The 11,942-nt window shown below is 39.2% G+C and overlaps 1 protein-coding gene across 1 annotated transcript in view; it reads right to left on the reverse strand.

The window, feature by feature from the left end:
• The window catches only part of LOC18445741 (endonuclease/exonuclease/phosphatase family protein), a 31,755-nt gene extending 20,300 nt beyond the window's left edge, over nucleotides 1-11,455 (reverse strand). Inside the window, exon 1 of the mRNA XM_011629315.3 lies at nucleotides 10,728-11,455. Within this exon, the coding sequence (XP_011627617.1) occupies nucleotides 10,728-11,190 (463 nt within the window). The 5' untranslated portion in view covers nucleotides 11,191-11,455. The remainder of the gene's footprint in view (nucleotides 1-10,727) is intronic.
• Nucleotides 11,456-11,942: the final 487 nt, after the last annotated feature.

Genomic DNA, 11,942 nt, shown 5'->3' on the forward strand with positions numbered 1-11,942 from the left:
TAGGATAGCAACTAGTTGAGATAAGGAATAGATTTTGGGGAAACAAAATTTCATCCCTTATAAAAAAAGGGAAAGCCTCACGTATATTAATGTTGTCTTTATTCAACATACTAAGCCTCTTCTTTGGGCATACCACTTTTGATGTATTAGTAAATTACAAAGAGCCTTCTCTTAAGAGTGAAGAAAGGAGAGAAAATTACCCCATTCTTAAAGAGAGAAGGAGAGAGAAAGAAGCTTGTTAGAGAGAAAAAGAGATAACCTTTTCTTTTAAAGAGAGAGAAAGCCTCCAAAAAAGAAAAGTGGCCTTTGGGAGAGAGAAGAACCACAGAGAAGTAAAACTTAGAGAAAGAACCCTCTATAAGAAATCAGAGAGCCCAAGAAAGCTTGTTTCTTGGAAGAACATTGTAACTATTATTTTAACAGTGGATCTATCTCTTTCTCCCGTAGACCTAACCTGAAAAGATGAACCACGTAAATCTCGATGCTAGTAAGCTTTTATTTATTTGCTTTATTGTACGATTTCCACTCATACACATGCACAACGATTTTGGTATATCTTGTATCCCATAAATCTAGGTTCCACTGCATGGATCTGCATTCATGCTAGAGGGCTCAACTGGGTGAGCCTAACATCCTGCACTTCACCCCTTTCTTGTACCTTTCTCTCAACCTCCTCCCTTTGTAAACACCTTGGAAGGCTAGAACCATCTTGGGCTTCATTTAATTGTCTAGTTCTGTTATTGGTGGAGTTATCCTCAAGAATTTCTAACTTCCATTTGTTGGGAGGCTTCCTAGCCAGGGGAATATCTCCAAGTTCTAATCCTTTTCTACCATCACCTCCCCCTCTTTTCATCCCACACACTTGTCAGCTCCTCTTCTCCTATCGTCTAGATGGCCTTGATCCCCTCTGTTAGTCACTTCTCGACTCGCACAATCCTTTATACAATTCCCTCAACACACTTTGACGACCCACCTTCACCGTGCCCAAACTTCTTTCCCTCCCCTTCCCACCCAACTATTGATACCCATTCCACCTTCTTCTACTTCTTTAACCTTCCTGATACCTTGACCTGTCGAACCTAATTTCCAGGAACATTATGGACCAAGCTCTCCTACCTCCATTGATTCGACTAACTCAACAATCCAACACAGTTTTTCAGAATGTTTTCAAGAAAACCTTTAGAACCTGCCTGCTTTGTGGAGACTCGAGAACACTTCCATAGGCCATAAATTTATTTATTGCTAATCAATTAGCCATTACTTCCTCAAAGATCATATCTCTGTAGTGGTACAAAGTCTAGGAACATTTTAATTGAGCCAAAAACAACAATACAACTCAGTGTTTTATTACAAAACTCATGCTATACAAAGCAAATACACAATTACAGTTCTTTAAGACAATGATACAAATATCTTATACTTTACATACCACAAAGAAGCCACTCTAAAACAGTTCCCTTATGGGGCAAAATTGGCAAAATACATGCCACTCACACCAACTCAAAATCGAAGCACTTAGTTACATACAATGGACATGCACCATTACATAATCAAATCACATAAACCAAACTGCCCCAATAGTTGCAACAGATAATAATAACAATAAAACAGAGGTATTAGAGTGCCAAAAGAATTTGGGAAGCCAATGGTTCGAACCCCTTCTGCCCCAGCCCACGTTCGGGGCTTTCGAGAACTTAATATTATCTCAAAGATGAGTGCACGAGTGGTAAATTTGACCTAAGGGTATCTATCCAATTTAGGAAGCTAAAACACATTTACAAACACTTCATATGATCCATAATTAATAATAAAATCAACTCACAACAGTTTGCAAAAAGAAATAGCAAGATCCGATCAAAATCGAGCAAAAGAGAGCAAAACTATGTAGTATAGTGCATCAGACCACCAAAAAAGGATTGCATACAAAAGTGTGGATCCTAAATAATTCAAAGAGATAATGGATCTTTGGAATTTGAAACTAAAATATAAGAAATGCACCAGAAAAATTCATGTGGAGTAAATCAATGGTGAACTATACTCAATCAAAGTATCATCAAGGAATGAAGCCCATAGCCAAATGGATGACTATCCCATAAAAGGTTATCAGAAAGATCACATAAAGTCAAGGTAAAAGAATTACAAAGGCAATGTAATTAAGAATTTACAGCAAGCTTTGAAGTGGAAAATGAAGAAGAACAATAAGGAAAAACTCGATGAAAATCTACCTTGATGATTGCTTAAAACGAACTTGATCTCTTGTAGTAAAGGATCACCCCAAGGCTCCAAATATGATCAATGGATGCAATAGAACAAGTTCTACAATGGCTGGTGCGTGGAGCTCTTGAGGGCTCTTGCTCTCTCTCTCTCTCTCTCTCTCTCTCTCTCTCTCTCTCTAGGTTCTTTTTGCTGGTGAAAATTCATTTTGACCATAAGATAGTATTTATATGAAGTGTTTGAGTAGGGTTAGATCTCAACTCTTGATGCACATCATCAATGGTACATGAGAGGCTAATTACCCCTAGCCACTCATCCCCATCCACTACCAAGATTAAGGGATGAGATTTGCCACCATTATTACCCACTAAAACCTAGGTTAAAGCCACATTTATCTTCTTATCCTTAGCCCCATACTTTTATTCCAAATATGTCCAAGTGAACTTACAAAAATGCCCTCATCATATCTTTAATTCAAAAGTACAGAGAATGTTCAATAGGAAAGGGCAAAATAGTAAATGGCGTCATTACATGGGATAGACAAAAAGGAGGGTTATGACACCACCAATAGGATCAACTAAACCCACACCTTTCACATGCACTTCACACCTTCACATGGGTCACACCAATGAGGTGCATCCACATGAAATATTCACATGAAATATTTCTCATGTGGATATTAATTTTAATAACAATTTTTATTTCAAAATTCTTTTGGCTTCACACAAGTTAAGTATGTGACATGTGTGACAATTACCCATGTGATTAAAATGTAACTTTAATTTATAACCATATAACATAAGGTTTGGAAATCAAATTAAATAATGAAGTGTCAAAAGGGGATTCACATCCAAAATAGAAGGGGCCCCAACATGAGGGTATGGCCACTTGGGTGCCACATGGCATCCGCATGGATGTCCTCATTTGAAATTAAGGTTAAACACTTTTAAAAAGTACATTTTTTGTGCTTTTAAAAATCCAAAAAAAATCTCCAAAAATCCCAATAAATATTTGAAGCATATTTCACGTCATTTTTCATCATAATTAAATCGGAATAAAGATATATGTGAGATCTCAAGGCTTTGACTTAGTAACATGAGTACTCCATTGGGCTAAACCCGAATGATGCTCTGCCAGTGTCTCAAGTTGACCCAACGGACCCATGCTCCACAGTTTATGACAGGGACACATAATTGGTCGCATCAAAGTCACTGAGTCAGAGCTTCCCACTATCTAGTTTCTCAATGGATTACAGGTGTAACCTTGTGGGACATATTACTACTATATTACAGAGGTTCTCTCAAAGCACATGTGCACGGGCTCTTCCATTGTCGGATAACACATGTGGAAGAGTGGTTTCCCATGCGAATGAATATGCACATGCCATGGAATGGTCTCGTGCATGGATACAGACTCATGTCCTTTAACTCTTCACCATTCCATACAGGGTCAGCTCTCATCACAAGATACTCGGGTTCTTTTACACTCGATTAGTAACTCCAACCCTAGCTAATCGTATCAATTATGAGGCATTCTAACTTATATTGTCCTAACTCATAGGTGACCCTCACACCCCCAGAGAGATCACTCTCTCAGAGCATAAACTCTCAATGCCTCGTACGTACTCGGGGTATTAAAATATGGGCCCCAGTTTGAAAAGCACCCAGATTCTATCTCTCACTCAGGGTGCGGGCTGAGTTGATACCATTGGTGGTGTCATAACCCTTTTTTTTTGCATTTCCCATGCAATGACGCCATTTACTATTTTGCCCCTTGCTCTTGAACATTCTCTACTCTCTTGAATTAAAGATATAGTGAAGGCATTTTTGTAAGTATACTTGGACATGTTTGAAATAAAAGTAGGGGCTAAGGACAAGAAGGTAAATGTGGCATTAACCTAGGGTTTCAATGGGTGATAATGGTGGCAAATCTCATCCCTTCAGCTTGGTAGTGGATGGGGATGAGTGGCTAGGAGTAATTAGCTTCTCATGTGTCATTGATGATGTGCATCAAGGATTAAGATTTAACCCTACTCAAACACTTCATATAAATACTATGTTATGATCCAACATAATCCTAACTTTTGAAGAATGAATTTTCACCAGCAAAAGGAACCTAAAGAGAGAGAGCAAGAGCCCTCAAGAGCTCCATGCACCCTTCATCTTGGTAGCGCATGGGGATGAGTGGCTAGGGGTAATTAGCCTCTCATGTGCCGTTGATGATGTGCATAAAGGGTTAAGATCTAACCCTACTCAAACACTTCATATAAATACTATCTTATGATCCAACATAATCTTAACTTTTGAAAAATGAATTTTCACCAACAAAAGGAACCTAAAGAGAGAGAGCAAGAGCCCCCAAGAGCTCCACGCACCAACCATTGTAGAACTTGTTCCATTGCATTCCATTGATCATATTTGGAGCCTCAAGGAGATCCTTTACTACATGAGATCAAGTTCGTGTTAAGCAATCATCAAGGTAACTCTTCATTGAGTTTTTCCCTATTGTTCTTCATCATCTTCCACTTCAAAGCTTGTTGTAAATTCTTAACTACAGTAGCTTTGTAATCATTTTACCATGGCTTCATGTGATCTTTATGATAGCCTTTTATAAAGTAGTCATCCATTAGACTATAGGCTTCATACCTTGATGATACATTGATTGAGCATAGTTTACCCTTGATTTACTACACACGAATTTTTCTGGTGCATTTCTTATACTTCAGTTTTCAAATTCCAGAGATCTATTACCTCTTTGAATCATTTAGAATCCACACTTTTGCATGTAATCCCGTTTTGGTGGTCCAGTGGACTATACTACACAGTTTTGCTCTATCTTGCTCGATTTTGATCGGATCTTCCTAGTTTTTTTGCAAATTGTTGTGGGGTTGATTTTATTATTGATTATGGACCATATTAAGTGTTTGTAAAGGTGTTTACGCTTCCCAAATTGGATAGACATCCTTGAGTCAAATAAACCGCTCGTGCCTTCATCTTTGGGACAATATTAAGTCCTCAAAAGCCCCGATCGTGGGCCGAGAACAAGGGGTTTGAACCATTGGCTTTCCAAATACTTTTGGCACTCTAATACATCTGTTTTATTGTTATTATACTATGTTGTAACTGTTGGGGCAATTTGGTTTATGTAATTTGATTATGTGATGCCACTGTATGTAACTAATTGTTTCGATTGTGAGTTGGCATGAGTGGCATGTAATTTGCCCCATAAGGGGGCTATTTTAGAGTTGTTTCTTTGTGGTATGTAAAGTCTAAGATGTTTGTATCATTGTGTTAAAGAACTGTTATTGTGTATTTGCTTTATATAAACAAGAGTTTTGGAATAAAGCACTAAGTTGTATTGTTGTTTTTGGCTCAATTAAAGTGTTCCAAGACTTTGTACCACTACAATTGGTATCAGAGTTAGGATCTTTAACAGCCCCATTTAGAGTCATTTGTGTGTATTTAGAGTGCCACCTAGGGACCAATGACTGCCCGGTCGATCTTGACCTAGTTGCTTAAGGGAGAACGGTTCAATGGTACCAATACCGAGTGGAGGCGTAAGATTAGGTATGTGTTTCATAAGGACGATTTGGTGCCTTTGCTCCCTTTGAGGTAAATCAGCCCGCTATTAATGCACCACAAGTAGTTAAAGAAGCTTATGAGCCATGGCACCGAAAGAATCAAAGTGCCATGAATCTCATATTTGCTACTATGAGTGATCCTTTTGTTAAGGATTATGAAGATTTTACCTGTGTCAAGTATATCATTGATGATATGAAGAAGAAATTTAACAAACCTAATGAGGCACAAAGGATTATTAGAATGAGAAACCTCATGGGTTGTAAAATGGACGACCACACCAAGGTGGGTGATCATCTAAAGGAATTTAAGAATTGCATCAAGGAAAGTGAGAAAGACGGTCATTCTTATGACCGAGTTACTCAAGACACTGTCACCATGTTTGTGCAATCCATCTCTCCAAAGTGGGAGAACTTTGTGGCCAATTTGATGGCAAAAACACCCCAAGCACCATAGAAGAAATTGCATCATTCATGGACGCCAAGGAACAAAGGCGGATGGCGACGGATGGACCATTAGCATGGTCCATATGGTAAAATCACAACTACCATCTTCCTCTTCTACTCCCTTGCTTATTACTCCCATTTCTTCTTCTTTGCCTTCTTCTTCAAATCTGGTTGCTTGTAATGTTGGGATTAGTAGGAGTGCTCAAACACAAAATAAGAAGAGAAGACGTAAAGAATGGAAAGGGAAGGTCAAACAAGGCCAAAGTGTTAGGCCATATCCCCCTTATCTATTTAGCCCTTATCCTCCTAAGTCCCATTCCTTTACTCCTAGCCACACGACTGGGCCCAAACCGCCACCCACACCTACTATGATTCATGCGAGGACGGTTTGGCCATTTAGCCAAGATTATTCACGAGTGCAATGCTTGAGGTGCAAAAAGTTTGGCCACACCCAAAAGTTTTGTAGGTACCTCCTCCTCCGCCACCACAAAAACCTCACTTCACTTCTAAGCCTAATGTCAGTAAGTCTCATGGTCAAATCGGTGGTGGACCAAGGAAGGACAAGGTTTGTCTGGTTCATGAGACTTTGATGGTCAATGAGGGGGTTGATACATGGGTGCTTGATTTTGGTGCCACTATTCATGTGGCCAATTAGATGAGAGGTTTTAGAAGTTTTAATGACATCAAACCCGGCACCCATAGTCTTTATATGGGTGGAAATCAAATGGAGAAGGCCTCAGGAAAGGGTGACTATATGTTGGAGCTCACCAATGATGAGACTCTCATCCTTAAGGACACCCTCTATGCACTCGGGATGAGGAAGAATCTCATCTCAATCTCCAAGATGAATCAAGTCGGGTTTGTGTTGATGTTTAAAGAAGGGAAGGTTTATGTTCATGATGGTTCGATCAAAGGTGATCTTGTGTTTGTAGCCCATTTGATAGAAGGCCTTTTCTAAGTTGAAATGAAGCAAGAGTTTGCTAACTTGGGTGATGATTTTCAAAAATTTCTTTTATGGCATTAGAGATTAGGCCACATTAGCCCTTGTAGGATGCATATTATGATGAGAGAAGGCTTACTTCACAATTTGAGTGGTAATTTACATAATAAGTGCGAGGCTTGCCTAAAAGGTAAAATGGTAAAGAAATCACATAAAAAAGTCGAAAGGGTCATTAGACTTTTAGATCTAATCCACTCCGATGTATGTGAGTCAATGAGTGTGCCAACCAAAGGGCACATGAGGTACTTCATTCCATTTATTGATGACCACTCCCAGTTTGGTCACACATATCTTATGAGGAACAGGCATAAATAAGGTTCAAGAATATAAAGCGGAAGTTGAAAATCAACTAGGTAAAACCATTAAAATCCTTAGATCCGATAGAGGTGGGGAATACACGTCCCAAACCTTCCATAATCTTTGTGTTCAATATGGGATTACCCACAAAACCAACATGCCTTATTCACCCGAAAAAAATGAGGTAGCCGAAAGAAGGAATAGGACCCTAGTTGGCGAAGCATGATGAGTACCACTAATCTTGGATTAGAGTTTTGGGGAGAGGCAATTCTAACCGCCACATACGTCCTTCATCAAACTCCCATTAAGGATGTCTCATCAACTCTATACCAACTCTTCATGGGCCGACCTCCCTCTATTAGACACCTTAAAGTTTGGGGATGCTCAGCCCATATCCTCATTCCCTCTCAAAATAGATTCAAATTAGATCCTAAAAGTGCATCTACATAGGATACCCAACTCATGGGAAGGAATATAGATTCTATGACCCCTTGAATCGAAATGTGATTGAAAGCCTAGATGCCCATTTTCTTGAAGATGATTTCCTTGTGCGAGATCTAACCCAAAAGAGAGTGGACTTTCATGAGCTTGAACCTAACAAAGAGACTGAACCCATTCCACTTAAGTGAAGTGAGAGAATAAGGAGATCACCTGAATTCTTCACTTACCTTGGAGAAACCTATGAAAGAATTAGCGAGGAACCCGATGATGAACCCTACTCTTATCAAGATGCCATGTCTTGCCTGGATCATAAACTGTGGAAAGAAGCTATGCAAGATTAGATAAACCCGATTATAAAGAACCATGTATGGGAGTTAGTCCACTTACCACCTAACCATAGAACCATTGGGTGTAAGTGGATATTCAAAAAGAAACTTAACTCCGAATGACGTGTTGAAAAGTACAAGGCAAGACTTGTGGTTCACTCAAAAGGAAGGGATAGATGATTTTGATACCTTCTCACCCATTGCTAAAATGGCTTCAATAAGAAAAATCAGATCCATAGCCGCCTACCTTGACCTAGAACTACACCAAATGGATGTGAAAACCACTTTCTTGAATGGTCAATTAGAACAAGCAATCTTTATGAACCAACCTGAGGGATTTGTAGTGAACGGTAAGGAGAAGCTAGTATACAAACTTAAGAGATCCCTATATGTGACTTGAAACAAGCTTCAAGAAGATGGTTCCTAAAATTCCATCAAACCTTTATTAGATATGGATTCAAGGCAAATGATGATGACTAATGTGTGTATTATAAGACCAACGGGAGCAGCATCACCTTTATAACCTTATATGTGGATGACATTCTAGCAGCTAGTAGTACCTTAGACCATATAAGGGATACAAAGACAATGCTATCAAATAACTTTGATATGAAAGATATGGGAGAGGCTTCATATGTATTGGGAATTCAAATTATAAGAGATAGGGCAGCTCGCACAATTCAATTGTCTCAATTAGCATATTGCAAGAAGGTTCTCGAGAGACCTAGGATGCCTAAATCCAAACCCATAGATACACACGTGGAAAGGAGAGTGAAAATGAATGTCAATATGAAACCTAGTAATGATCAAGAGAGAAGAGAGGTGGAAAAGGTCCCATATAGGAGTGTCGTGGATTATCTAATGTATTTAATTATGGGAACTAGACCCGACCTAGCTTTTGCTCAAAGTTTGATAGGTCGATTTCAAAGCGATCCTTGATCAGAGCATTGGAAAGCCGTTAAAAGAATCATGAGATACTTGAGAGGAACAATTGATTATGGGTTGACTTATGGGAATGTTTGGGGTATTAAGACTCCAATTATCAAAGGGACCCGGATAACTCCAAATCCACATCGGGCAACCTATTTCTATATGGAGGTGGTACCATATCTTGGCACACCAAGAAGCAAGACACCGTAGCCCTATCTACTATGGAAGCCGAATATTGGCTTTGTGTACCGCAACTTTGGAAGCCATTTGGATTAAGAAGTTCTTCAATCATTTTTATTTCAACCCTATCCAACATGGAATCATAAGAATCATGTGTGACAATCAGGCCGCCAGTGCCGTGGCAGGTGAGCCTAAGTTCCATAGCAAGTCAAGGCACATCAAAGCCCAATACCATAGAGTGAGAGAAGAGATTGCAGCTGGTGAGGCAGAAGTTGGTTATATTTTATCTGAGGCTATGCACATTGATCCTCTGACTAAAGGCTTGTGGGCTAATGATTTCATGAGGCATGTGCATGGGATGGGGTGAAGGAGGTTGACAAAGTTGTGTATTTCTTACTTATGAGTATTACTTATGAGTATTACTTTCTTTCATATGTATGGATGTGTTATGTTGTTCCATCATCTCATATAATGAGAGCGAGATCCGATTAAGGCCTTAAAAGGCCAAATGGGAGAATGTTGGCAATATGACCTTTCAAGGCCTTAATGCCAAGAGTCTCTTGCTCAGTGGGACTAAGGGAGAGATAGTTGGCATTAAGGCCTTGAAAGGTCATATTGCCAACAATCTCTAATTCCATAAAAAATGCGACTGCCACTACCATAGCCGCAACTCACACAATCCAACATATAATAATACAACTCTATTTTCCTCGCCACTACTAAATTTCCTTACCATATTGTTTCAAAGCATGATTTCCCTTGCACAAAAATTATGGCATGATAGCAAAGAAAGACATTAAGGAACTAGATGAACAGGTTTCGACCACGAATTAAGTTTTTTTCTTCAAAGTCTTTAAGCAAGGAAGCCTGGATGTAAACCATTTCATATAAAAATAAAAGAGAAGAAGCATGAAACATCAGCATATCTGGGATAGGGCAGGGCAGCAAAACCATATAACAAAGAGCACAAGAAGAAAATGACAGACAATAGCCCCTGATGTATCTGGCCAGGTTAACCATGAGAAGCTCATCTAGAAATACATGTATCCATTCTAGAAAAGTATAACAAAGCCAAACATTGCTCCCCAAACCTAATCACTAACCAAAATTTGCCCCCACTGTGCCTGCTCCTTCCAAGCCAGAAAAATTTTGCAACCAAATGAATACCAGACAAAATATCAAAAACCATTACAACTATTCTTTTCACTGCATCCAATAAACCTTCATTTACTTATTAAATAATGGTTCCAGTTTTAAAACCCCTCCATGGAGAGAGAGAGAGAGAGAGAGAGAGAGAGAGAGAGAGAGAGCGTACCTGAACATGCCTTAGGCATCCTTGATAATCTCTCAGCATGAAGCTTCCCCAATAAAGAATTCGTATCAGGAAGGGGTTCAGAAGGGTCCTCCTGTCCTCTCGATGATGGAACGGCTGAAACCTCAACAAGGAGCTCAGAATGAGGCTCAACAACTTCAACAGGGGCCTTCCGCTTCCTCGACGACAAAAAATCATCAGAGAAAGAATCATCATCTAGTTGGCCAGAATCAGAGCGATAGGTTTTGGGGGATGGAGGGGCGCATGGAGTGTCACATATTTGGCAAGTGGTGGATTGGTCAGAGGTGTTGAGGAAAGTGCAGGCTTTACATGCCCAACCTTCTCCTCCACGAGAAGAAGAAGAAGAAGAAGAAGGGAGAGAGTGTGGATTAAGGCACATTTGGCAGGAAAAGCCATGGTTTGGAGGGTTTAGAAAGGTACATTTAGTGCAGGCCCAGGATGCCATATTAAGCGGGGGATGGGCCGCGGGGGAGAGAGAGAGAGAGAGAGGGAGATTTCAAGGAGGGAAGGGGAGAGACTACCCTGGATATTTGAAAGGAGGAAACACGACAGAAACGCATGGGGGTTTTAACAGGGAAAAGTTTATACAGAGCATAGGCTCTAAACAATCAAATTAGAGCCTACCTCAAAACTTTCACTAGAAGAGGAGTGCCCAAATATCGTAAAGCCGAGCATCTCAACATCAAGATGCACGGGCATCGGAAAAAACTGGATTTCAAGTTTTGAAAATAGTTCATTTTGAAATGTATTTTTGGACTATCGATTTTCAAGTTTAAATAGATTTGTTTAATTTATATTATTAACCTTTAAATTCTATTGCTACATATGAAAATATAATTTAAAGTTATCACATAACTTTCCGGTATTAAAATCATATTTCTCGACACTATTTAAAGGTGGGCTCTAATTTGATTGTTTGGAGCCTTGGCTCTATACAAATCACTCCCTTTTTTAAAAAAAAATGTTTCATAGGAGTGGGATGACTACATAAGCGGTCCAAAAAAATGTAAAACATTCATCTTAATGATGGATGCAAGTAGGTATTCCATCTAGAAACAATGGAAACTAACAGTCCAAATATTTTCTTGCTAGAATTATTATTTCTAATTTTTAAAATTTACTTTTTTTTTCATATTCATGATCTTCATGTTAGAGATTATAAGTCCTTAAAAATTAAGTCCAAAAATTCATATCAAA

The sequence above is a fragment of the Amborella trichopoda genome, chromosome 2, assembly GCF_054954075.1.
Source record: "Amborella trichopoda isolate Santa Cruz 75 chromosome 2, AtrichopodaSantaCruz75HAP2 v2.0, whole genome shotgun sequence".
NCBI classification, from domain to species: Eukaryota; Viridiplantae; Streptophyta; class Magnoliopsida; order Amborellales; family Amborellaceae; genus Amborella; species Amborella trichopoda.